Source organism: Rhinoderma darwinii, chromosome 7, assembly GCF_050947455.1.
Source record: "Rhinoderma darwinii isolate aRhiDar2 chromosome 7, aRhiDar2.hap1, whole genome shotgun sequence".
Lineage (NCBI taxonomy): Eukaryota > Metazoa > Chordata > Amphibia > Anura > Rhinodermatidae > Rhinoderma > Rhinoderma darwinii.
This window is the reverse complement of record NC_134693.1, coordinates 95,708,895-95,736,847: the sequence shown is the minus strand read 5'-3', so window position 1 is coordinate 95,736,847 and position 27,953 is coordinate 95,708,895. Positions and strand designations below refer to the sequence as shown.

General features: G+C 42.1%; 2 protein-coding genes across 6 annotated transcripts in view; one reads left to right on the top strand and one right to left on the bottom strand.

Moving 5' to 3' along the window:
* LOC142657268 (leucine-rich repeat transmembrane protein FLRT3-like) overlaps positions 1–7,358 on the top strand; it is a 92,101-nt gene extending 84,743 nt beyond the window's left edge. For both annotated transcript variants that reach the window (XM_075832311.1, XM_075832312.1), the window contains one exon: positions 6,312–7,358. In XM_075832311.1, the coding sequence (XP_075688426.1) occupies positions 6,312–7,121 (810 nt within the window). In that variant the 3' untranslated portion in view covers positions 7,122–7,358. The remainder of the gene's footprint in view (positions 1–6,311) is intronic.
* A 7,474-nt stretch (positions 7,359–14,832) lies between these two features.
* RANGAP1 (Ran GTPase activating protein 1) overlaps positions 14,833–27,953 on the bottom strand; it is a 150,494-nt gene continuing 137,373 nt past the window's right edge. For 3 of the 4 annotated variants that reach the window (XM_075833711.1, XM_075833709.1, XM_075833712.1), the window contains 6 exons: positions 20,363–20,516; positions 18,787–18,903; positions 18,534–18,636; positions 18,359–18,447; positions 17,280–17,401; positions 14,833–17,111 (listed from right to left, as the gene is read on the bottom strand). In XM_075833711.1, the coding sequence (XP_075689826.1) occupies positions 17,042–17,111; positions 17,280–17,401; positions 18,359–18,447; positions 18,534–18,636; positions 18,787–18,903; positions 20,363–20,516 (655 nt within the window). In that variant the 3' untranslated portion in view covers positions 14,833–17,041. Of the gene's footprint in view, positions 17,112–17,279; positions 17,402–17,990; positions 18,061–18,358; positions 18,448–18,533; positions 18,637–18,786; positions 18,904–20,362; positions 20,517–27,953 lie in introns of those variants that run through there. The other variant, XM_075833713.1, reaches the window with a different exon arrangement.

Below are 27,953 nucleotides of genomic sequence, written 5' to 3'. Positions count from 1 at the left end.
TGGAAAATTGCAATATTCACACCATCCGTTGTGCATTAACCCCTTTGAGCACTATTACTTAATAGCACGTCATGGTGCAGGGGTTGATGTATGGAGCGGGCTCACGTACTGAGCCCGCTCCATACGCTGCGGGTGTCGGCTGTGTATTATAGCTGACACCCGGGACTAACGGACAGGAACAGCGATCGCGCTGTTACAGGAGTCTGTAAAAATAACAATAAACTGCAATACATTAGTATTGCAGCATATTGTACCCGCGGATCCAATGATCGCTGGTACAAGTCCCCTAAGGGGACTAATAAAATGCGTAGAAGAATTAAAGTTATTAGTAGTGAGAAAGAAAAAAAGTTTAAAGTTAAAAAAAACAACCATTTCCCATTTTTCTTCAAAAGTAATGTAAAAAAATAAACAGAATTGATATCGCTACGTCCGTAAAAGGCCGAACTATTACAATATACCATTATTTAACTCGCACGGTGAACACCGTAAAAAACTTAAATAATTTAAACCGCCAAAATCGCTGTCGTTTTCGTTTTTACCGCACGGCGAAAGCTGTAAAAACGAAAACCCCAAAAAATGGAATCAGATTTTTTTCCTATATTTTCCTATTTTTTTTTCAGTTTCCCAGTACTTTTTATGCCACTTTAAATGGTATCAATAGAAACTACAATTCCTCCCGCAAGAAATAAGCCCTCACACCGCTCTACTGACGGAAAAAGAAAAAAGTTATGGCCCTTGGAAGGCGGGTAGTGAAAAACGAAAATAAGAAAACAAAAAATGGATCAGTTCTGAAAGGGTTAATTCATTTCTAATGAAAAAAAATGTACGACCACATGTGGGGTATTTCCGTACCCGGGAGAAATAGCTTTACAAAAATTGGTTTATTTCTCCTTTATCCCTTGTGAAAATGAGAAAATGCAACATTTTAGTGGAAAAAAATTGTGATAATTAATTTTCTAATTCTAATAAATTCTGCAAAAGACCCGTGGAGTCTAAATGCTCACTATACCGCTAGAAAAATTCCTTGAGGGGTGTTTCCAAAATGGGGTAACTTGGGGGGCTTCCACTGTTTTGGTCCCTCCAGGGCGTTGCATAGGCGGCATGGCACCGAAAAACAATCCAGCAAAATCCGTGCTCCAAAATCCAAATGGCGCTACTTCCCTTCTGAGCGCTGCCATGGGTCCAATCAGCAGTTTATTACCACATATGGGGTATTGCCGTAATCAGGAGAAAATGCTTTACAAATGTTGTGGTTCTTTTTTCCTTTATTCCTTGTAAAAATTTAACATTTCTATTCTTTTTCAGAAAAAAAGTTGATTTTCATTTTCACTGCCTAATTCCACTAAATTCTGCAAAAAACCTGTGTGGTCAAAATGCTAACTATACCCCTAGATAAATTCCTTGAGAGGTGTAGTTTCCAAAATGGGGTCACTTTTGGGGGGTTTCCCCTGTTTTGCTCTCTCCAGGGCGTTGCAAACGCGACATGGCACCGAAAACCAATCCAGCAAAATCCGTGCTCCAAAATCCAAATGGCACTCCTTCCCTTCTGAGCCCTGCTGTGGGTCCAATCAGCAGTTTATTACCACATATGGGATATTGCTGTAATCAGGAGACTTTGCTTTACAAATGTTGGGATGATTTTCTTAATTATTCCTTGTAAATATTACAAATTTCTATGTTTTTTCAGAAAAAAAGTCGATTTTCATTTTTACAGACTAATTCCAATATATTTAGCAAAAAACCTGTGTGGTCAAAATGCTAACTATACCCCTAGATAAATTCCTTGAGAGGTGTAGTTTCCAAAATGGGGTCACTTTTGGAGGGTTTCCCCTGATTTGGTCCCTCCAGGGTGTTGCAAACGCGACATGGAACCGAAAACCAATCCAGCAAAATCCGTGCTCCAAAATCCAAATGGCGCTCCTTCCCTTCTGAGCCTTGCTGTGGGTCCAATCAGCAGTTTATTACCACATTTGGGATATTGCCGTAATCGGGAGACATTGCTTTACATATGTTGGGGTGCATTTTCTTTATTATCTCTTGTAAATATTAAAAATTTCTATGTTTTTTCAGATTTTCATTTTTACAGACTAATTCTGATAAATTTAGCGAAAAACCTGTGTGGTCAAAATGCTAAATTCCTTGAGAGGTGTAGTTTCCAAAATAGGGTAACTTTTGGGGTGTTTCCACTGTTTTGGCACCACAAGACCTCTTCAAACCCGACAAGGTGCCTAAAATATATTCTAAAAAAAAAAAAGGAGGCCCAAAATCCACTGGGTGCTCCTTTGCTTCTGAGGCCAGTGCTTCAGTCCATTATCACACTAAGGCCACATGTGGGATATTTCTAAAAACTGCAGAATCTGGGCAATAAAATATTGAGTTGCATTTCTCTGGTAAAACATTTTGTGTTACAAATTTTTTTTTATTAGAAATGAATTTCGGCAAAAAAAAATAAAATTTGTAAATTTGACCTCTACTTTTCTTTAATTCCTGTGAAACGCCTAAAGGGTTAAAACACTTTGTGAATGCTGATTCGAATACCTTGAGGGGTGCAGTTTTGAAAATGGGGTGACTTCTGGAGATTTTCTAATATAGAAGGCCCTCAAAGCCACCTCAGAACTGAACTGGTCCCTGAAAAAATAGCCTTTTGAAATTTTCTTTAAAATATGAGAAATTGCTGCTAAAGTTCTAAGCCTTGTAACATCCTAGAAAAATAAAAGGACGTTCAAAAAACGATGCAAACATAAAGTAGACATATGGGAAATGTTAACTAGTAACTATTTTGTGTGGTATTACTATCTGTTTTACAAGCAGATACGTTTAAATTTAGAAAAATGCTAATTTTTGCAAATTTTTTCTACATTGTGGTGTTTTTCAGAAATAAATACCAAAATTATCGACAAAAGTTTTTCACTAACATAAAGTACAACATGTCAAGAGAAAACAATCTCAGAATCGCTTGGATAGGTAAAAGCATTCCAATGTTATTACCACATAAAGTAACACATGTCAGATTTGAAAAAATTGGCTGGGTCCTGAAGGCTAAAACAGGCTGGGTCCTGAAGGGGTTAATGGGAAAAAATTTCATTTTTTTTAAATTTCACAACCCAATTCAAATACGTGCCCGGAAAAACCGGTGGTCAAAATGGTAACAACCACCATAAATTAATTCCTTGAGGGGTGTAGTTTCCAAAATGGGGTCACTTTTGGGGGATTCCTACTGTTTTGGCACCTCAACACCTCTCCAAACCTGGCATGCTGCCTAAAATATATTCTAATAAAAAAGAGGCCCCAAACTGCACTAGGTGCTTCTTTGCTTCTGGGGCTCGTGCTTTAGTCCACGAGCGCACAAGAGCCACATGTGGGACATTTCTAAAAACTGCAGAATCTGGACAATACATATTTAGTCGTTTTTCTCTCGTAAAACCTTCTGTGTTATAGAAAAAAATTGAATGAAATTTAAATTCAGCAAGAAAAATGAAATTTGCTCATTTCACCCCCACTTTGCTTTAATTCCTGTGGAATGCCTAAAGGGTTAATAAACTTTCTAAATGCTGTTTTGAATACTTTGAGGGGTCTAGTTTTTAAAATGGGGTGTTTTATGGGGGTTTCTAATATATAGGCCCCTCAAAGCCACTTCAGAACTGAACAGGTACCTTAAAAAAAAGGCTTGAAATTTTCTTAAAAATATGAGAAATTGCCGTTTATGTTCTAAGCCTTGTAACGTCCAAGAAAAATAAAATAATGTTCAAAAAACGATGCCAATCTAAAGTAGACATATGGGAAATGTGAGCTAGTAACTATTTTGGGTGGTATGACCATCCGTTTTACAAGCAGATGCATTTAAATTCAGAAAAATTATATATGAATATATCGACCAAATTTTACCACTGACAAAGCCCAATGTGTCACGAGAAAATCTCAGAATCGCTTGGATAGGTTTAAGCATTCCGAAGTTATTACCACATAAAGTGAAATGTCAGATTTCAAAAATGGGCTCTGAGCCTAAGGTCTTCTTCACACGGACATGTCCATCTTGCGCGCGCAAAAGGTCCGTGTGTCATCAGCATATGGTGTGTGGCTGCGTGATTTTCGCGCAGCTGGCATCATTATGACACTCTGTATTAATGTTTACAAACAGAAAAGCACGTGGTGCTTTTCTTTTTTCATTCATTCTTTTTACTACTGTAGTGCGAATCACGCGCGCCACCCGGAAGTGCTTCCGTGTGCCGTGCGCGATTTGCTCGCACCCATTGACTTCACTCAGGACAAATTGGGCAACAAAATGGGGTATTTTATTTCTCGTGAAAATAAGAAATTTTGAGCCAAAACTACATATTATTGGAAAAAATTACATTTGTTTTAATTCACAACCCAATTCAAATAAGTTCTGTGAAAATACTGTGGGGTCTAAATGGTCACAACACCCATAAATGCGTGCTGCGCGAAACACGGACAAATATAGGAAATGTCATGAGTTTTACGCAGCGTACATACGCTGCGTGAAATTCACTGACAGTCTGAACGGCCCCATTCGTTAACATAGGTCCATGCGACGCGTGGGAACATCATGCGCGTAGCACGGACGTATTATACGTTCGTGTGAATAAGGCCTTAAGGCCAAAACAAGGCTGCGTCCTTAAGGGGTTAACAGCCTCTGGTCTGGGTGCTGTCATGAGGACCTAATAAGTTCTGGTCCCGATGACGACACCCAGACCAGAGAATGTAAGTTAGGCTTTATTCAGACGAACAGGAAAACCGTCCGTGCAACGCGTGTGATTTGCACGCGCGTTGCACGGACCTATATGTGTCTATGGGGCCGTGCTGACATGTCCGTGATTTTTCCTCAGCGTGAGTCTGCTGAAAAAAAGTAACGACATGTCCATTCTTTCGGCGTTTTGCACGCATCACGCACCCATTGAAGTCAATGGGTGCGTGAAAACCACGCATGCCGCACGGAAGCACTTCCGTGCGAACTGCGTGATTCACGTAAGAGCTGTCAAAAGGATGAATGTAAACAGAAAAGCACCACGTGCTTTTCTGTTTACAAACATCCAAACGGAGTGTCTTTGAGATGAGCGAACCCGGACAACCGAACCGAACTTCACCGGGTTCGGCCGAACTCGTTTTGACCGAACCCGGCAAAAAAATTTACGCTACGCGACGTCAGGAGATAGTCACTGTCCAGGGTGCTGAAAGAGTTAAACTGTTTCAGCACCCTGGACAGTGACTTCCGATCACAATATACATGAACGTGTAAAAAAAAAAAGAAGTTCTGACTTACCGATAACTGCCTGCTTCTTCCTCCAGTCTGACCTCCCGGGATGACAATTCAGTCCAAGTGACAGCTCCAGCAAATCACAGGCCAAGCAGAGGCTGCAGCGGTCACATGTACTGCCGCGTCATCCAGGGAGGTGGAGCCGGATGTCAAGAGAGGCGCGTCACCAAGGCAACGGCCGGGAGGGAAGTTCTCGGTAAGTACGAACGTTTTTTTTTTTTTTAACAGGTTGCTCGATTGTGTGATCGGAATTCACTGTCGAGGGTGCTGAAAGAGTTAACTGCCGATCAGTTAACTCTTTCAGCACCCTGGACAGTGACTATTTACGGACGTCGACTAGCCTCATCTCTATGATGGCGGCTGCGCGAAAATCACGCAGCCGCGCATCATACACGGATGACACACGGAGCTGTCAAGTGGTTTTTGCGCACGCAAAACGCCGCGTTTTTGCTTCCGCAAAAACGTCACGCTCGTGTGAATCCAGCCTTAGTTTGAGACCATTGTTCTGCTGCTGGAACCTGGTGATCACAACGTTCAAAGCATATTGGTGTCCAGGTGTGACCGTAATTAACAGCCTCTGGAGAAGTGGGACGGTAAACATTCGGCGGCTCTCTGGACTGGCACACTGCTAGCTGCCGTATATTTACGTGAATCAGTCGAGAAGAGGTTAAATAGATCCAAATTTGTGTCCTGATTATTTTCATAATGTATTTTTATATCGATCAGAGCTCTGTTCTGATGCAGAATTACCAGTCCCCTTCTTACCATCAAAAAAGCCCCAGTTACTGTACATGATAAAATTCTGGCATAAAGCTGCAGTTAGGGGAGTTCACTGCAAAGAGATTTATGCAGCTTCTATTGAAGATAATGGGAGCTGTATGATACAAATTGGGGGGCAAGTGGGAAATGTCCGTCTTCCGACCTTTTTATCTTTGCATGGCAAAACATGTTCAACCAATTAACAAAAAAGAAAATATTAGCAATTGATATTGCCAAATAAGAATGGATTTATATGTATGTTTCTCTTCTCTCACAGATATTAAACCTCAAATGCAAATCCTTTGTTGTCGACACTACAACCCTTTCCCCATCCTACCAAACTGAAGGAAATACATCTCCAGTGGTGACTACCACGAAAGAAGTTACCACATACAAAGAAACCACGCCAATATCTACTTTGTGGATTAATGTAATAGAGGATGATCCATGTCTTGCTGATGATATATCTGACATTTTAATGAAACCAATGGGGGAGGATTCCCTTGATGTTTCATGGTCTAGCTCTAGAGATTACAGATACTTCCAGATAGATTACTCTACTGGTGACCACAAGGATAAACTACAAATCTCAGGGGAACAAACACATGTCCAACTTTTCTACCTATTTCCTGGTACAAGCTACTTGGTTTGCATTATCCCTCAAAATAAGGACATTATGACATGTAAAAACCCAAAACCCAAGCAGTGTGCAAGTGGTCAAACCAGTGAACTTCCAGAAATTGCCTATCATATCCATTCACCTGCACCTTCACACACCTCTCCATTTGTGATTATTGGATCAGCAGCAGCTGGAATTGTGATTTTAGCAGCAGCTATCTTCGCTGTATATACCCTACGTTCCAGTAACTTTCAGTTTAAGCAATATCACAATGAAGATGAAACTGATAGTAGCAAGCAAGAGAATAGCGATCCATATAAGTGGGATGGTGCCTATGAAAATATAGATGAAGATAGGCACGTGTATGTTACTGCATCCAGCTTATGGGGAATGGATAATGACAAACTTGACTGTAGCTTGGCTGATCCGATACCTTTACCTTCTTTTCCAAAGTATGTTTCCCTTTGATTTCAGTCTATGTTGATGTGCTGCATGTGTAGATATCCAGATTGAATTATGATATTGCTAAAAGGAAATCAATAAAAGTCACGCTGCATCAACTGAGTCCAAAGAAGTCTTAGATGGGGTGTAGTTGCAGTTTTATATAATGGCCAACTGGAAACTAAAATTGAGACAACCACCCAGACAGTGATCCAGTTAGATGGAGGATTCTCTTGATGGAGGATTCACTTCTTACATAGTTACTACGGCTGAAAAAAGACACATGTCCATCAAGTTCAACCAAGGGACGGGAAAAGGGAAGGGAAAAATTTCTACACATAGGAGCTAATACTTTTTTTGTTCTAGGAAATTATCTAACCCTTTTTTAAAGCCATCTACTGTCCCTGCTGTGACCAGTTCCTGCGGTAGACTATTCCATAAATTCACCGTTCTCACAGTAAAGAAAGCTTGTCTACCTCTGGAGGTTGAACCTTGTTTTTCTCCAGACGGAGAGAGTGCCCCCGTGTTTTTTGAGGGGGTGTTACATGGAACAGGATTTCACCATATTTTTTGTATGTGCCATTAATATATTTATATAAATTAATCATGTCCCCCCTTAGTTGTCTTTTTTCAAGGCTAAATAGGTTTAATTCTTTTAATCTTTCCTCATAACTTACTCCATGCTCCTTATTAGCTTCGTTGCTCTTCTTTGTATTTTTTCCAACTCCAGGGCATCCTTTCTATGAACTGGAGCCCAGAACTGAACTGCATATTCTAGATGAGGCCTCACTAATGCTTTGTAAAGTGGTAATATTACATTCCTGTCCCGCGAGTCCATGCCTCTTTTAATACACGACAATATCCTGATGGCCTTTGAAGCAGCTGATTGACACTGAATGCTGTTATTTAGGTTATGATTTACAAGTACACCCAGATCCTTCTCAACAAGTGACTCCCCCAGTGTAGCTCCCCTAGGACATCTGATGCATGCAAGTTGTTGGAACCCAGATGCATAACTTTACATTTATCTACATTAAACTTTGTTTGCCAACTCGATGCCCAAACACTTAGTTTGTTTAAATCCGCTTGCAATTCACGAACATCTTCCATAGACTGAACTATATTACATAGCTTGGTGTCATCAGCAAAAATAGAAATAGTGCTATTAATCCGATCCTCTATATCATTAATAAAGAAGTTGAATAATAGTGGTCCCAGCACTGAACCCTGGAGTACACCACTTATAACAGGGGCCCATTCAGAGTAAGAATCATTGACCACAACTCTCTGGATACGATCCTTGAGCCAATTCTCAATCCAATTACAAACTATATTTTCTAAACCTATAGTCCTTAAAGAGGCTCTGTCACCAGATTATAAGTGCCCTATCTCCTACATAATTTGATTGGCGCTGTAATGTAGATAACAGCAGTGGTTTTTATTTTGAAAAACGATCATTTTTGAGCAAGTTATGAGCTAGTTTAGATTTATGCTAATTAGTTTCTCAATGGACAACTGGGCGTGTTTTTACTTTTTACCAACTGGGTGTTGTACAGAGGAGTAAGTATGAGTGACTAATCAGTGTCCTACACTTCTCATTGTTACAGTGTGATTGTGCGGTGAAAGAAGCTGGGCTTGAACAATGAGAAGTGTAGGACACTGATTAGTCACTGATTGGTCAGCCTCATACACTCCTCTGTACAACACCCAGTTGGTAAAAAGTAAAAACACGCCCAGTTGTCCATTGAGAAACTGATTAGCATAAATCTACATTACAGCACCAGATTATGTAGGAGATAGGGCATTTATAATCTGGTGACAGAGCCTCTTTAATTTACACATTAGACGTCTATGAGGGACAGTGTCAAATGCCTTTGCAAAGTCCAAAAACACTATATCCACAGCGGCCCCTCTGTCTAGGCTTCTGCTCACCTCTTCATAAAAACAGATCAGGTTACTTTGACAACTTCTGTCCTTAGTAAAACCATGCTGGCTGTCACTTATAATACTATTTTTTGTCACATTTTCCCCACGATGGATGTTAAGCTTACTGGTCTATAATTACCCGGGGAAGACCTAGAGCCCTTTTTGAAAATAGGCACCACATTTGCCCTGCGCCAGTCCCTTGGCACTATACCAGTCACTAGAGAATCTCTGAATATTATGAAAAGGGGGACAGAAATAACTGAACTAAGCTCTTTAAGAATTCTAGGGTGTATCCCATCTGGTCCCAGGGCCTTGTGCAAATTTATTTTATTTAGCCTGGACCATATCTACATTCATCCAATTCAGTAGATCAACTGATATATTAACAGCACTGGCTACATCAGCTGCTCTTTCTTCTGTTGTATATACAGAGCTAAAGAACCCATTTAGTTACTCTGCCTTCTCTTGATCCCCTGTGACCAACTCCCCATTACCACTATCTAGGGGTCCTACATGTTCAGACCTTGGCTTTTTTGCATTTATATACTTGAAGAATTTTTTGGGATTTGTTTTACTATCCTTGGCCACCTGCCTCTCACTTTGTATTTTTGCTAATTTTATTACATTTTTACAGATTTTATTAAGCTCTTTATATTTTACAAAGGCTACAGATGTACCCTCAGATTTGTATTTTTTAAATGCCCTTTTTTTTGTCATATATTGCCCCTTTCACAGAAGGTATAAGCCATGTGGATTTAATTTTAGTCGTTTATACTTGTTACCTATAGGAATACATTTTGCACTATAATTACCCAAAGTAGATTTGAAAATCTCCCATTTATCATTTGAACCATTATTTGACATTAGTTCTTCAGTCTATATCTTGAATTGCAGCCCTCATCCTGGGGAAATTGGCTTTCTTAAAATTAAAATGTTTTTGCCCTCCCAGCCTGTTTGTTTTTTACAGTATACGTAAAATGTAACTATATTGTGATCACGGTTACCAAGGTTTTCACGAACATTGACATTCCCAACAAGATCTGCATTATTAGAAATGACCAGATCCAACAGAGCTTCACCTCTAGTCGGGTCTTCCACAAACTGGCCCATAAAATTTTCCTGTAACAGGTTGAGGAAATGTCTCCCCTTTGCAGTTGAAGCCGAACCATGACACCAATTAATATCCCGGAAATGAAAATCTCCCATTATTACTACAGAACCAGCCTGTGCAGCCCGCTCCATCTGTTTATATAGCTGACGTTCCATCTCCTCAGTTATATTGGGGGGGGGGGGGGGGTCTATAGATTACACCAAAAGTAATTTTTTCAGCGATTGCCTCCCTTTCTAGTTCCACCCACAAGGTTTCAACCTCCTCCCAATCTTCACCCTCTAATGTCTCATTCACACTCGCCTTCATATCGCTTCTCACATACAGATATACACCACCGCCTTCATATCACTTCTCACATACAGACATACACCACCACCTTTCCTATTTGTCCTGTCTTTCCGAAACAGTGTAAAACCCTGTAGATTTACAGCCTAGTCATGTGAAGAGTCCAGCCATGTTTCAGCAACACCAACTATATCTATATTTTCTTCCAGTACCAAGGCCTCCAGCTCCCCCATTTTGCTTCCTAGACTTCTGACATTTGTGAACATACACTTTAACTTGCCTTTCAGTTTTTCACTTTTATTATCAGAAATAAGATTTAACATTATTTGGGCATTTTTATTTACACTGCTGTTTTGTAACAAAAGGATCTCCTTATCCTGTTGTCTAGTCCTCTCCCCAGTCTGTTTCTCTCCCCACCAATATAGTCTGACCCCTCTCTAACCTGAATACCCCTTTTTTTCTACATTGACCTCCCTCCTCAGCCCTAGTTCAAATACTACACCACCCCAGCTAGAATTCTCTCCCCCAGCACAGCGGACCCCCTTCCATTTAGGTGCAAATCATCTGCAGAATAGTTTGTACCCCAATGAAAAGTCAGCCCAGTGCTCTAGGAACCCAAAGCCTTCTCCTCTACACCAAGACTTAAGCCATGCATTTAACTCCGAGTTTCCGCTGTCTTTCCTGTGATGCGCATGGCACAGGCAGTATTCCTGAGAATACAACCTTGGAGGTCCTTCCCTTCAGCGTGTAGCCTAGTTCTTTAAAATTATTCTTAAGGCTCCTCCACCTACCATTTATTCTGTCGTTGGTACCGACATGGACCACAACAGCTGGATCATCACCAGCCCCTTCCAGCAATTTGTCCACCCGTTCCACCACATGCCGAACACTGGCACCAGGGAGACAGCAAACCATTCAGCTCTTGCCATAGCCAGTACCATATTTACATGTCGACTACCTACAGACACAGAATGCTTGCCCTCTTATTAGAAAAAAAAACAGGTCTTTTTCAACAGTTCTATGGACATTTCCCAGAATAACAAAACGCAGTAAATCTGGCATACACATCATTTACAGTCTCTCCAGCCATGCACCCCTACAGACGGTGCAGTTGAACGCCTCCCTGAAGAGTATTCACAGAAGTGCGCCCTCCCCCCTTTGCCTAGTCACAGGGGTTCTCCTAATAGAAGTCAATATAAAGCTGGCCTAAGGCCTCATGCACACGACCGTATTTTTTCCCACCCGTAAATACTGGCGTAAATACGGGTCCGGTGTCACACGTATTCCACCCGTTTTGCACCAGTATTTACGAACCCGTGCTCGTAAATATGGGTCCGGTGTCACACGTATTCCACCCGTATTTACGAGCACGTTTTTGGCGGCAAAATAGCACTGCACTAATCGGCAGCCCCTTCTCTCTATCAGTGCAGGATAGAGAGAAGGGACAGCCTTTTCTGTAATAAAAGTTAAAGAAATTCATACTTACCCGGCCGTTGTCTTGGTGACGCGTCCCTCTCTTCACATCCAGCCCGACATCCCTGGATGACGCGGCAGTCCATGTGACCGCTGCAGCCTGTGATTGACCTGTGATTGGCTGCAGCGATCACATGGCCTGAAACGTCATCCAGGACGTCGGGCCGGATGTCGAGAGGGACGCGTCACCAAGGCAACGGGCGGGAGACCGGACTGGAGGAAGCAGGAAGTTGCCGGTAAGTATGAACGTCTTTTATTTTTATTTTTTACAGGTTTACTGATCGGTAGTCACTGTCCAGGGTGCTGAAAGAGTTACTGCCGATCAGTTAACTCTTTCAGCTCCCTGGACAGTGACTATTTACTGACGTCGCTTAGCAACGCTGCCGTAATGACGGGTGCACACATGTAGCCACCCGTTATTACGAGAGCTCCATAGACTTCTATGGACTGTCCGTGCCGTTATTACGGCCAGAAATAGGACATGTTCTATCTTTTTCAACGGCACGGGCACCTTCCCGTGAGAAAACGGGAAGGCACCCGTCGCCAATAGAAGTCTATGAGCCCGTTATTACGGGTCGTGATTACGACCCGTAATAACGGGAGTTTTTACGGTCGTGTGCATGAGGCCTTACACTTTAGATAGCTGTTGGTTAAACGATTGTTTGGCCGACAGCTACTTTTCCCGACTCCCCCATACACATGCATGCTCAGCTGAGCGTGCATGTATTCTCAATAGGGAAATGTGAGAAAGCCAATGCCACACTTCTCTGGCAGTGGCTTATCTGCTACGAACAATAGGATCGGGCATCTTGAAATTCAACATGCTCAACCATTCCTCCCCCCGAAACCTGCCATCGGGGAAGAGTCAGGACGCAACCATACACATTAGATCATTGGTTAGTCCCACCGACATACATCTAATACACATGGCCAGCTTAATGTTCCCTCTCTCTCTTCCAGCAGTAACAGATCTAGGAAAATGTAGTGCCCCCTAACAGTAATCACAGCAGTATCCTCCCCTCTTCCCCCAGTATTAAATGACCCTTCCATTTCCCAGAAATCAAAACATTGCCTTCCTTCCAGGGCTGCAAAAAAACACAAACAAGAAGGGGTAGGCACCTCTCTAGGGTACCATTATAACTCAGGAGTAACAACAGTTTACATTTTCTCTGCACTCAGTCAGTGCTGTGTCTGGTTATACTTAATTTGTGGGTGCTAGGGTTCAATGAGCACATTCCTGTCTGCAGGGAAGCACTCATTTATTAAAGAACAGTGCTTTTTATACTGTCACAGCCTGTAATTGTGTAACAGGCACCTGGTTTAATCAATTAGCACCCAGTAAGGAAAAAAGTTAGAGGAGAACCTAGTCTTCCAGGAGTGCAGGAGAGCTGTAGTTTGGCCCCCGATTGTCACGGGTCAGATGAATGGCAGTCCACGTAATATGTGCACAGCTCGAGTCCAGGAGTGTGAGTTCTGGCTTATGGGGGTGGGTCATATGGACAGGTGCTTTTCTTCAAGAGACAACCACTTCAAGAGCAGCAGCTTCTTCCCCCTGCACGCCTTTCCCTAAGCTGATGGGAGGGAAAACAAGCTGAAATAATGTCAAAGAGTAGCTTGGGCAAAGTGTTCCGAGGAATACTGGCCAAAAATTTTTCTTCACTTTACATATGCAGGCAGGGGTACTGCATGCTGTACAATAAAGCTTCCCGTGGTGGTATCTGCACCTATCTCTCTATGGGACTGGCCCCCATTCCCACACTCCTGTTTTCTACCTCAATGCTCACTACCTCCCTTCTTTGCTCTGTCCTGCACATCCAGCCAGCCCCACTTATATAGCCATGGGGTAAGTGATTGTTTGCTTTCTGCCAGCAACAAATACTAGGGGGAGTCTCCCACATGAATCTTTACAGCTAGCTTTAAAGAGGCTCTGTCACCAGATTTTGCAACCCCTATCTCCTATTGCAGCAGATCGGCGCTGCAATGGAGATTACAGTAACGTTTTTATTTTAAAAAAACGAGCATTTTTGGCCAAGTTATGACCATTTTTGTATTTATGCAAATGAGGCTTGCTAAAGTCCAACTGGGCGTGTATTATGTGTGTTACATCTGGGCGTGTTTACTTCTTTTACTAGCTGGGCGTTCTGACGAGAAGTATCATCCACTTCTCTTCAGAACGCCCAGCTTCTGGCAGTGCAGACACACAGCGTGTTCTCGAGAGATCACACTGTGTCGTCACTCACTTCCTGCCCCAGGTCCTGCATCGTGTCGGACGAGCGAGGACACATCGGCACCAGAGGCTACAGTTGATTCTGCAGCAGCATCGGCGTTTGCAGGTAAGTCGATGTAGCTACTTACCTGCAAACGCTGATGCTGCTGCAGAATCAACTGTAGCCTCTGGTGCCGATGTGGCCGACACGATGCAGGACCTGTGAGTGACGTCACAGCGTGATCTCTCGAGAACACGCTGTGTGTCTGCACTGCCAGAAGCTGGGCGTTCTGAAGAGAAGTGGATGATACTTCTTGTCAGAACGCCCAGCTAGTAAAAGAAGTAAAAACGCCCCGATGTAACACACATAATACACGCCCAGTTGTACTTTTGCAAGCCTCATTTGCATAAATACAAAAATGGTCATAACTTGGCCAAAAATGCTCGTTTTTTTTAAAATAAAAACGTTACTGTAATCTACATTGCAGCGCCGATCTGCTGCAATAGCAGATAGGGGTTGCAAAATCTGGTGACAGAGCCTCTTTAAAAGGAATTCCGAAAGCAAATAAACGCGTGTGGAAGGTCAGAACATCATTGGAGACTGAGAAGCAGGACGATTTTGAACTTTATGATGAAAACTCAGGTACGCTTTAAATTGTTTCTGGTACTTTAAATCCATCTTAGTATACATATGCTACACAGTATTTGAGATCACATCGATAAAAAACAAAATCCTCTTAGGTGTGATCTGTTTATTTAACCAGTCAAGATTGACACATTACTGCTATAAAGCACAAGTAGACAAACTATTGGGTACCAGTCATTCAAATAAGAGCTTGAGGGAAAGAATACATAAATACATTTCTGTAAAAATTACTTAGAGAATTGATGATTTAGGAGTAACGTCTTGGTTATGAGACTACTGGTATCTTACCAAGCTTATGATCTGATATCAAGCAACATTGTGTTATGTACCATACACGGACATGCCAATGAGAGCTTGTATACACTTGCATTTTAATAGAATAAGGCTTTGTTCAGCACCGTCTGAGCTTTCCGTCAGAACGGAGCCCTGACAAACTAATGGTAGCCATAGGTTTCTTTTTGCATCACCATTAATTTCAATGCGGACGGATCTGATGCAAATTGTTTCCAAAATTTTTATAAGGGAGCCAAAACCCCAGCAATTTGAACGATACATGTGCCTTGTCTACTGCATATAAATAATTCAAGCATTATGTATGCTGTAACAGTTTATTGCGACCGAGGTCGAACGTCAACAAGGTCACTAGAACTAGCAAATTTCTCAGCCACAAAATACCAGCTTTATGAGGTGAATATTTTGTGTCTCATATCTTTAAGCTTTTTTTACCAACCTTATTTTTTATTAATGTTTTTACTCCTGCAGAACATGCCTCCTATATTTCATTTTGTGTTAGTGCGAAACTTAATGATGTGGCTTAAATAAAAAAATATATATATATATGTATGTATGTATGTATGTATATGCCAAAATCCACATCTTAATCAGTAATACACTCCCAAATTGGCAGGGTAAGGCCTGTTCACATCAGCGTTCAGGGTCCGTTCAAGCTTTCAGTCAGAGGAACCGATGAACGGAAAGGCGAATGGAAACAATAGCTCCCGATTGCATTACTATTGATTTAAAACTGTACTTCTTCCGTTTCAATTTGTTTCAGTCTGTTTCCGTTCTGTAAAATGTGTTATTTTCACGGAAACGATAGCGTAGTTGACTATGCGATCATTTCCGTAAAAAAAAACGCGGAAACATTACAGAACGGAAAGAAACTGAAGCATTACCATTGAAGTCAATGATAATGCAAACGGAAGCTATGGTTCCTGTTCATTGGTTCCTCTGACTGAAAGGTTGAACGGAACTCAAGCACTTATGTGAACCGGCCCGAATATCATCGCTATCCTCCTCAAAGGCAAATATATATTAAAAATGTTTTCGTTCTACAGAGTAAAGAAACATTGTGACATGAATAAAAACACAAAGTATTTACAAATAAAGTAGCACACAACAGCTCTTCAGATCAAAAGCCTTGCCTTTGTCTCAAGAGAAATTTGCAGGACTTATTTTTAGATACACTATGGGGGAAATTAAGTAGCCTTTCTACGCCAGCTTTCTAGCATAGAAAGGTTGCAAAAGTCCAAAAAGTTGCAATTTACGAAAAAGGGCATGGCTTAAAAGAAAATGTTTTGTAGAATTTTATAATATATGGGGGGGGAGGAGCGGATGGAGCATGGGCAATTGTGGCGTATGGCAAGCTGAAAGATGCAACATTTATTAAGAGGCGTACACTCTTATTAAACGTGTTGCATCTTACTCTAATGAATGGATTGTTAAGACTGGCGTATAAAATGGCAGTCTTAATAAATCTCCCTCTATATGTATGAAATCACTAGCCAATTATTTTTTATTAGCTATGTACTTGCGGGAACACCGCTAACTAGATCCAGCAGCGTTAAAGTAGCATATCCGCTTTCTTTAAACATGACACCAATTTAATGTACTCACTACTTGCGTTTTTAAGACAATTAGTGATGCATCAAATTCATAATGAAGTCCACCTACAACCACATAGTACGCATAAAACATTCTGATAGGAGTTTCAAAGTAATCATTGCAATGGAGCTAACACACCATACAATGTGGCATCAAAGACATTTAATAACTGTCCAGTTTTAGACTTTTTGTTTCCTGAGATTCAGACCAAGTCATTAAGTATTGAGAGATAGGGCACAAACCCTAATTGTGTGTAAACAAAGAGACTGGAAAAAGGGGCTGCGGGTAAGGGCAAAAGGAGTTTGACCCTATGCATGGTCTGAAGTCTCTTTCCGAAAAGTTTGCGTGATCATTTTCCTCCTCGATGGTCAGACATGTGAGACATGAACCATCATAGTCCAATCATGATGGAAGGTTTACAACTTATGCAGAGTTTGCATGAGAACGTGTCGGGCTTGAGGCTGCGATTCTAGTGCACGATTTGGCCTACAAAAAGAAAAAAAAAAAAAAAAAAGATACATTTATAAAGATTGGAGCTAAATACAGAAATTACTATTTTCAGATGCCTAATTAAGGAACATTGTCATTAAAAGAGATCAAATGTAAACTAGGATGCAACGTATTAAAACATGCAGTGTTGTCTTACATACTTACTTAGAAATAAAAGCCAACAGAATAGGAACGAGAGACTTCAGAAAGTAATCCTGTTGCACGATATGGTTTAAAGAAAGTAATGGTCCATACAACTGGGGGATGGCTTTAATCTTCTCCTCACTCTACAAACGGTACACAACACATGAATGCAAGCTTTACAAACCCTCATAACAAGGAAATAACCTTGAGAGCAAGAATGTGCGCAAAAGAACAACAGGCAGCATGCTGGCTCAGTGGTTATAGAGGAGCTGCAGTCCGGTTTCCATTTCTACAAGCTTACTAGCACATATTACACTTGCCACTCCTTCCATTTCCCATTAGTACACTCCTATGGGCACACCCTTCTCACGCTTCAGAGACTGCTTGCTTGAATCAGTGCAGAGGCTGCTGTAATCAAAGCTAGCGAGTTCTCTAAAGATATGCAAACAGCTTGTAAATTCCCTTCTTTGTTAGGCTCTATTCACACTTCGCTTCTTTTATTCCATTCAGTGTAAGCATTTGGAGCTTTCCTGGGAAAGCTCCCGTTGCATAAACCAAATGTATTTATAGGGCCCCATGCACCCAGCGTATGCCAAAAGTGCGTTCTTTTGTCATGCGCTGGGCTGGTATAGGACAGTGCAGTCCGCTGCGCTTTCCTATACAAAGGCATTCAGTAAAACCACACTGTATATTATTTTTTTACAATGGGAACCTATTGACGACGTATGCCGCTGTACACCTACCTATACAGTGGCACAGGTTGCAACTTTCCGCCGGAGATATGTCAGGGAATAGTCCGGACCTGTTCCTCGGTCAGAATAAAAAAACAAAGTGTGAACAGAGCCTAAGAAATTAAAGTTATTCTAGCACACTACTGTGTCCATATTGAAATAAATCGTGTGTGCAGCCTGACAGCAAACGAAGCTTAGGGCACTCAAACTTTTCAAGTCATGATACATATTCCCCCTAATTGGAGAAAAGTAGTAGAGGCCACAAGACCTTTTTTTTTTTATTTTGCTTTGTAATTGGAGCTGAAACTTCAATCCCAGCAGTGATTTGTCATTTGGGCCCACAATAGTCAATTGTAAAAGTTGTCATACCTTAAGAAGTCCCATCCTAACAAGCAAACTGGTAATGAATATGTTTGGCTGGAAAACAGAGTTGGTAAAAGCCTTTTTCATCAACTCATCTGAAAAGAAAAAGAGTAACATTTTTAAAGAAATAGCAAAACAACGTGTAAGTTAAGTGGCCAGGATTTTGAGAATGTTTCCTTACCAATAGTTTCTTCCACTGCTGTCTTTACCTCTTGATCATCTCTATACACAGAGGATATTTGGATAAAAGCCTGTACTACCTTTTCCGTGTCTGCAACATCAGTCTAAAAACAAACAAGTGTAAAAAGATACATAAACATTTTTTTTTTAATGTACAATAAATAGGAGCTCAATGAACAAGTTCACATATTCAAGTTGCTAATGAATCCTTTATTATTTTTAGCTTGGATTTGATTACATGTAGCACACAATACCTGAGCTACAATTGCTGAACGCTTAGGACCCATCCGCAGGAGTTTTTCAGGAGAAGGAAAGCTGAGGAAGGTGGCTGCATCAACAGGAGGGCGAGGAGAGACAGCAGGTGTGGATTCCTTTAAAAAAACAAAATCAATAGGTTATACTTCAAATCCAAGAAAAAAAACAAAGCAAACGCATTTTTGTATTTCTCATTTCACACTGGCATCTGTTTCCTTGTCATGAAGGATCCGTTGTTGGTCTACCAGTCACTGACTTATAACGGGCACGTAATGTATTCTTTGTATGGTTTCTATTTCTTTGTTCTGAACAGAATGCGCGGTCACTTTCCATTATGGTGAACGTGAGCTCTAGAAACAGGTCAGCTTGCTCACCAGGCCATTTCTGCATCCCCCACAGATTGTGATGGAGGTACAACACGGCATTGGATGAAATCTATGGCCCCTGGATGGAGTCAAGCGCCATATCTGAAGAACCTATTTGGCAGGATGACCACCGCTGCGTTAAACAGAAAACTTGGCAACAAAATATTAGGGATTTACTGTTTTTGAAGTTTGCTAATATTTTATGGAAACAGAACCGCTTCTGTTCTCAATTAAAGTGATCTAAAAGTAGTGTGGAGCGGCCAAGCGGTTTACAAATTCCCGGTAGTTGCTCCGAGCTCTGAACACCAAGCTTAAAGAGGTTCTGTCACCACATTATAAGTGGCCTATCTTGTACATAATGTGATCGGAGTTGTAATGCAGATTACAGCAGTGTTTTTTTATTTAGAAAAACTCATTTTTTAACGGAGTTATGACCCACATTAGCTTTATGCTAATGACTTTCTTAATGGACAACTGGGTGTGTTTTACTTTTCGACCAAGTGGGCGTTGTGGAGAGAAGTGTATGACGCTGACCAATCAGCATCATACACTTCTCTCCATTCATTTACACAGCACAGCGTGTGCTGTCACTTACACCCACATTAACGTTACTCAAATGTCCCGACAGTGAATATACATTACCTCCAGCCAGGAAGTGATGTCTATTCAGAATCCTGACACCTCGGTAACGTTTGCGTGATATTTAGAGCAAGGCAAGCGTAATCTCGTTTTAAATGACAGTTTACAGCGTAATCTCGTGAGATTACACTGGCCTTGCTGTAAATCTCACACAAACGTTAGCAAAGTGTCAGGATTCTGAATAGACATCACGTCCTGGCTGGAGATGATGCCTATTCATTGTCAGGATACTTGAGTAACGTTAATGTGTGTGTGAATGACAGCACACGCTGTGCTGTGTAAATGAATGGAGAGAAGTGTATGACGTTGATTGGTCAGCGTCATACACTTCTCTCCACAATGCCCACTTGGTCAAAAAGTAAAACACGCCCAGTTGTCCATTAAGAAACTCATTAGCATAAAGCTAAAATAGGTCATAACTCCGTCAAAAATTATCGGTTTTCTAAATAAAAAAAACACTGTTGTAATCTACATTACAGTGTCGATCACATCATGTACAAGATAGGCCACTTATAATGTGGTGACAGAGCCTCTTTAAACAAAATTGGAAAATCTGTATTATTATTATTACTTGAGGAAATTTCTTAGGTTTTTCTAGCTCATTTTCTTCTTCTTCATCTACTTCTTCATCCTCTTCCTCGTCTTCGCTGTCATCATCATCATCCTCATCATCATCATCATCATCTTCCTCCTCTTCATCATTGTCCTCGTCCCCCTCATCATCACTGAAAAGCAAAAATATAAAACAGAACATTATATTGTGAGCAGGAGTGAAGAAGGAAGAATGATGTGAAAGACAACAACAATTTTGTACTCTGTAAAAATCCCTTTTTTTGTATTCATTGAGCGACACAGCACTATGGATATATACCCTTGCCACTAGGAGGCTGACTCCGCCAGGAAGGCCATTCCCTTCCCACAGACAGAGCTAATCAGTTTGTACAAAAAGCATGAGAGAAGAAAACAAAAACAGCACATCCACGGTCCCGGGAGGACAACAGAACAACCATGGCTATAGTCCCAGACCAATGAACAAGAGGGCTGGATCTGTGACCTAATGAATACAACGAGAAAAGGCTTTTACAGTGAGTACAGACATCCAATTTTCTCATTTATGTCATTGGGAATACAGCACCAAGGGACATCCAAAAGCAGTCCCAGTGGGTAGGAAAGACGAAAACTACCATGTGACCGGCCTAAGTCTTCATTCGCCTCTGCATAGCTATCCGTTTGCATTACCATTGATTTCAATGGGAACGCTTCCGTTGCTAATGGTTTCCATTTGTCTCCGTTCCGTAAGGTTTCCGTTGTTTTTTTGAGGCGGAATAGCGTAGTCTACAACGTTATTGATTCCGCCGAAAAACCTCAGATGTCCCGCAATGTCTCAAAAGGGGCAAACTTTGGAACCCCGAAAACCAGGTTGATGTCCCCGGGCTCAGAGAGATGCCGAAAAGGAGGTACGACATGCGCTTCTCCCTGCAAGAAAAGTCTTCCACTGGGAACGGAAGTCTATCATTCGATGAAAAAAAAAATGAAAAAAAGATAGGAAACCTCGCCCTTCGGGGAAGCCAGGCCGAAATCCTGCTCCAGACCAGACTGTAGGAAAGACCGTATTCTAGAGGTAGAGCACACCAAAGGATATAATCTACGTTGCTCACACAAATGGAAACATGCCTTTCACGTCCTATCGTACACCTTAGCAGGTCCCCTGGCCTTCAGCATTGTCTGGATGACCACGGAACATCAGAACTGCAGCTTCAGCAGCCATGCAATCAAACGAAGCTGAGGGAAAGCGGGGTGGAGAAACAGACATTGGGAAAGGAGGTTGTGCCACAGCAGAAGATGCCAAGGGATGTCCGCAAGCAGATGTGCCAGGTCGGTGTACCAAGCTTGGTGGGGTCAGTCTGGGGCTACCTAGATGGCCAGAATGTCCTCTGCCTTGAACCGCTTGAGAACTCTGGGCAGAAGCTAAAGAGGAGGGAAGAGATACAAGAGAGAGAATCCACCCCAAGTAGTGACCAAAGAGTCAACAGAAAGAGCCCTGTGATCCAGAGCCGTGAAGAGATCAACGTCTGGAGTGACCCACCTTTAACAGATTTTGTAGAAAATTAGGATGAAGCAACCCCTTCCGGGATGCAGCTTCTCCCGACTGAGGAAGTCAGCTGCCCAGTTGTCCACACACAGAACATGGACCGCACAGAGCTAGGACATGACTCTCCACCCAGTGGAGAATCCTAGAGGATTCCCACATGGCCACCCGGATGGTTAAGATAGGACACTGTGGTGGAGTTGTTGGTCTGAATTTGAAACCGATGACCCTGGAGAAGTGGTGTCCAATGACCGAGTGCCAGGAATACAGCCTCAAATCCAGAAGGTTGATATGCAACAGTGCCTTGTCCATGGACCACATGCTCTAACTTATGTGGAGGTCAGCCCCCTAGCCGAAAACGCTGGTATCCGTTGAGATTAGGGTTGTCACGATACCAGAATTTGGACTTGGACACCGATACTTTGTGTAGTATTACGATACGCGATACCAAAACGATACTTTGCCAACAATAATATAAATATATATATATATACATATATATATATATATATATATATATATATATACACATATATATATATATACACACACACACACATACATATAGTTCTTCCATTTTCTGATGTGAGGCACGTGTAGTGATGAATTGTGAACCTCCATGTGCCTCACATCAGTAATAAGACTTTTTTTTAACTATTTGATTTTTAAACTTTAATGCACTGATTGTACACAGGCAGTTGTTAGGACATACCTAAGTATGCCTAACAACAGGAAATGTGGTCAGACAGCCCTGGGGTCCTTAAATGAGCCCTGGGCTGTCTACCCATATATGGTATGTCCCTCGATCACGTCACAGGGATTCCCTGTGACGCGATCCAAAGGGCATCCCCTCTTCGCATTTTCCACTTGAATGCAGCGGTCAGCTTTGATTGCAGCATTCAGGCAAATAGTGGCGGATATGAGAGGTTTCTCTGATCGCCGCCGTTAGAGCGTGGCTGCAGCTGTGTAATATAGCCATTGCCCTGCTTCTAACAATAAGCACGCGCGATCAGTGTGAGGTGATGCGGCCGGCGCTGCACTAATGAGCGGCGGCGCAGGCACTAAAGACAGAACATGGAGGTGTTTTGTAGTGCGCCCGCCATGTTCTGTACTCCGTGTCGGCAATCATTAGTGCAGCGCTGGTCACATCACATAATGCTGACCGTGCGCAGACTTGTCAGGACTCAGAGCGGAGCTGCGGTTGTGTAATACATTCATGTGTTACCATAGTATCAAAATACATAAATTATCGGTATTGAACCGTTTGAGGGTGCACGGTATCGAAATTTCGATGCAACGTGCAACCCTAGTTGAGATGACTAGCCACTCGACGAGGCAGGAAGGACTGACCCTGGGAAATGGCTGGGGAGGTCTCCCAACCAGAACAACTCCTGTCAAAATTGAGCATGTCCAGTGAATCCTGTTCAAGCGTGCAAGGAATGGTCTCGAAGGCTGACACTGTCTGCAGAAGGGAACAGGAACTGGATCCCCCTGACGAAGGAGAGCCCCTTGGCCTGGATGGCATTTATCTTGTCCCCCGGGAGAGGAACTTTGACCAACCTGGTGTCCAAAATCATACCCAGGAACTCCATGCGCTGAGCTGGCACTAGAGAAGACTTCACGTTGGCCATTCAGCCAATGCCCTTTGAGGCATCCGTGGTGATCCTGATACTGTCCTTCCTTGAGGGGGCCCTCACTAACAGGTCATCCAGTAAAGGGATAACCGCAAATCACCTAGCTTGGCGAAGTACCACGAATTGCCAGGACCTTGGTGAAGACCCTTAGAGAAGTGGCGAATGTGAATGGTAGGTCGACAAACTGGAAATATTGAAAACCAACAGCGAAGCGGTGGAAACACTGGTGAGCTCTTGCGGCAGGGATGTGAAGGTATGCATCCCAGAGGTCAGTGGAGTAAAAGTATCTGCCTTGTTTCAACGCAGTTCAACTTCTTCAGGCTCAGGAGTTCAGCAAGTCCTTGGGAACTATGAAAAGGTTGGATTAAAATCTTTGAATAATTCCAATGGTCGAATAGAAAAAATCCATTCCTGATGAAGCGACTGAACAGCCTGGAAAAAAGCTGAAATGCGCTCTAGTTCTAGAGGGGGAGGGGGGTCAGGAAATCAATTTTGTATCTGGACGTCACCACCTCCTGAACCCAGGAATCTTCCACGTGAGTCAACCACATCTTCTGGAAGGATAGTAGTTGTCCCCACATCTTCTGGAAGCATAGTAGTTGTCCCCACACCCGAACAGGAGGCTCGAGTGGGGAGACACCTTCAGGCAGAAGTAGTCTTGGGAGCGGAGGTTTACTGGGCCCTAGGGCGGCCCTGAGAGGGGGGGGGGTGACCCAATTCTGTGGGACAGCTGGACCTCCTCTCCAGTATTTGAGAGGGGAAGTTGCAAAAGGAAAATTTCTGTGAATGCTCGGAAGGCTTTTGGAGTCTAGGATGGTTGTGGGGCAGGAGGGAACTCCGTGGCATCAGATATAAGCTCATCCAGAGGTTTACTGAAAAGTCTGCCTCCTGCAAAAGGGTGACAAGCGAGAGCCTTTATAGAAGCACGATCCGCTGCCCAGGATTTTATCGCTAAAGAAAGCAGCAAATCTCCACCAAATTAGCCTATGTTCTGGCAGCAAAACGGGCGGACCTTGCATAGATGATTTGAGGCAAGGATTAGCCGAGAGGCCAGGTCAGTCAGGTCTTCCTGCTGAGCTCCCTCTGAGATTCCCTGATGAATCCGTTAAGCCCAAACGGAGTAAGTTACGCTGGACCAGAAAGACGAATGCTGGGTGTAGGGCAGAAACGGTTGCCCCAAAGGCAGATTTTGCTAGAGAAACTAACCTTTTGTTGAGGGAGTCATTCAGAGATGCCCCAACTGATAGTAAAAAAGCCTGGACACAAGCAGATCCACCGAGAGAGACTGTCCACTTTGAAACCGGATGCTCCTTAAAAGGAAACATGTCAGTACTCTTGGAGATAGGCAAATACCGGTCAAGGTGCTTCCTTTTTTAAGAGGATCCTCAAACTTGACGTGGTTTGGGAAAACCAGAGTTTGGCACCTGTAGCGGTGGAAAGACCTCTTCTCTGAGAAGAGGGGGTCATCCTTAAAGTGTACCTTATTTTTCAGAATAAGCGATCATATGTGTGCACAAATGTCAATTGTTCAAAGTAATAAAAGTTCATTTGAGTGTCAACATTGGGCCTCGTTGAACACAAGTTCAGCAAGCACGAATACCAACACCTTTGAAATTATGGCCTCATTTACCTACAAAGGTCAAAACAGTTGGAAAACGTGAATGTCAGAATTAACCAATAACTAAAAAGTTGTCAAAATCTGAACCTAGGCTAAGAAAAAAAAGCTAACGTTCACACTAAAAAAAGAGGATCTTCGGATACTGGGGAGAGATTAAAGAAATGGTGTCTCGGATATATGGCAGGGAATTCCCACTGGATCCTAAGATATACCTGTTGGGCTGCATGGGAGGGGTAGAAGAAGATAGAGCTGAATTGCTATCCATTAAAAAAGTACTATGTCATGCAAGAAAATTGATTGCTAAATACTGGCTGCGGGGGATCCCCCGGAGGTTTCTGAACTAGTGAGTTATGTTACTTATACGGTGGCTTTGGAGCGAAGAATATATATGAAACGTGGAGCGATTCATAAATATGATAAGCAATGGGGTAAATGGGCACAATACTATGGATTGGGAGGTCAATAAAAGTGGAGTGAGATATATCAAGGGATAGAGACATGGACGCGCAGGGGGGGGAAGGGGTGTGGAAGGGAGTTAAGGTTGGGGGGTGGGGATGTTATTAAAGAACCATATGGGAAATATGTAATGTATACACAGAATTTATACGAAAAGATGATATGTGTAATGTAAATTCTATTTCTCTGCTGAAAGTGGATTTATAGCAGATGACAGATGTATATTGTGTATTTTCAATAAACAGTTGTTTGATTTAAAAAAAAAAAAAAAGAGGATCTTAGCCACTTAGCGACATGTCACGTACAGCTAGTTCGCTGTAGGTGTTCGGGAATTGCAGTGTAACTGTACGTGACAGAGGGCTCAGAAGCTGAGCCCGCGCCATCACCAGCGAGTGTCAGCTGTATATGACGTCTGACACTCTGTGGTAATAGCAGGGACCAAGCTAGCTCAGGTCCATACCGATTTAGCCCTTAGACGCTGTGGTCAATAGAGAACACGACATTTAAGTGATTTTTAGCCGATCAGCAACCCTGCAACACGATTGTGGGGGTCCGATGGTTTCTATGGCAAACTGAGAACTGACAATGGTGTGCCCTTTTACCTATAATAAGTCCTTTATTATAGAGGAAAAAAATATAACATACATATTTGATATCACCATGTCTGTAACAAACCAAAATATAAAACTATCACGTTATTTATCCCGCACGGTGAACGCTGTAAATAAAAAACAAAATGCCAGAATCGCAATTTTTTAATCACCTTGTCTGATCAAAAAGTTGCATGTACCGAAAAATGGTACCAATTAAAACTGTACACTGTCCCGCAAAAAATAAGCCCTTACACAGCTTTCTTGACTGAAAAACAAAACAAAATTATGGCTCTTAGAGTATTTAACCCCTTAATGACCGCCGATACGTCTTTTTACGGCGGTCATTAGTGGGCTTTATTCTAGAGCGCCGCTATTCTACGTCGCTGCTGTAGAATAAAGTAAACAGAGCAGGGAGCCGTGAAATCTCCCTGCTCTCAGCTGCCAGAGGCAGCTGAGGGCTGGGGGCGTCCCTGCTCTGCCGGGTGAGATCGATATTAGTATCGATCTCACCCGTTTAACCCTTCAGATGCGGTGCACATTAGCGAGCACCGCATCTGAATGGTTTTGGAGAGAGGGAGGGAGCTCCCTCTCATCTCACTGACACCCGGCGATAAAATCGCCGAGTGTCTGTGTCTTCTATGGCAGCCGGGGGTCTAATAAAGATCCCCAGGTCTGCCTGGAGCGAATGCCTGCTAGATCATGCCGCAGGCATGACCTAGCAGATGCCTGTCCGTTTTAAACGGACAGGCAGTAATACACTGCAATACAAAAGTATTGCAGTGTATTATAATAGCGATCGGAGGATAGGGAAGTCCCCTAGTGGGACTAGTAAAAAAGTAAAAAAGTTTAATAAAGTTAATTTAAAAAAAAAAGTGAAACAAAAAAAATGAAAAACCCACTTTTTCCCCTTACAAAATGCTTTACTATTAAAAAAACTACAATAAAACAAAAAAGTTACACATATTTGGTATCGCCGCGTCCGTAACGACCCCGACTATAAAGCGGTTACATTATTTAACCCGCACTGTGAACGCCGTAAAAAATAAAATAAAAAACAATGGAAAAATTGCTGTTTTCTGTTAATCCTGACTTTAAAAAAATGTGATAAAAAGTGATCAAAAAGTCGCATCTACTCAAAAATGGTACCAATAAAAACTGCAAGTCGTCCCGCAAAAGACAAGACCTTATACAGCTATGCCGACGCAAAAATAAAAAAAAGTTACAGCTCTTTGAATGTGACAATGTAAAAATGTAAAAAATGGCTTGGACATTAGGGCCCAGAATGCAAGAAGGGGGAAGGGGTTAAAAAAAAAACCAACAATTATTATTTTATTGTGCAAACGCTTTTAGAAAATAATAAAAAAAAACACAACTATATACATTTAGTATTGCTGTAATCAGATCGACCCGCAGAATAAAAGTTAATATGTCAAATTTTTCCCTTCCCTTGGTTGAACTTGATGGGCATGTGTCTTTTTTTCAACTGTTGTAACTATGTGACTTATAGCGCAAAGTGAACGCCGTAAAAAAATAATAATGATTTCAAAAGAATGGAATAAAAAGTGATCAAAAATTCACATGTACCCCAAAATGGTTCCAATGAAAACTGCAGATTGCCCTGCAAAAAGTAAGCCCTCATGAAGCTCCTTCAAAGAAAAACGTTATGGCTCTCAGTAGCAAAACATGAACACTGTATAAATTTGGACAACAATGGAAGAAGAGAGTTTTTTTTTCCCATTCCACCACACAAATAATTTTTTCCCAGTTTCCCA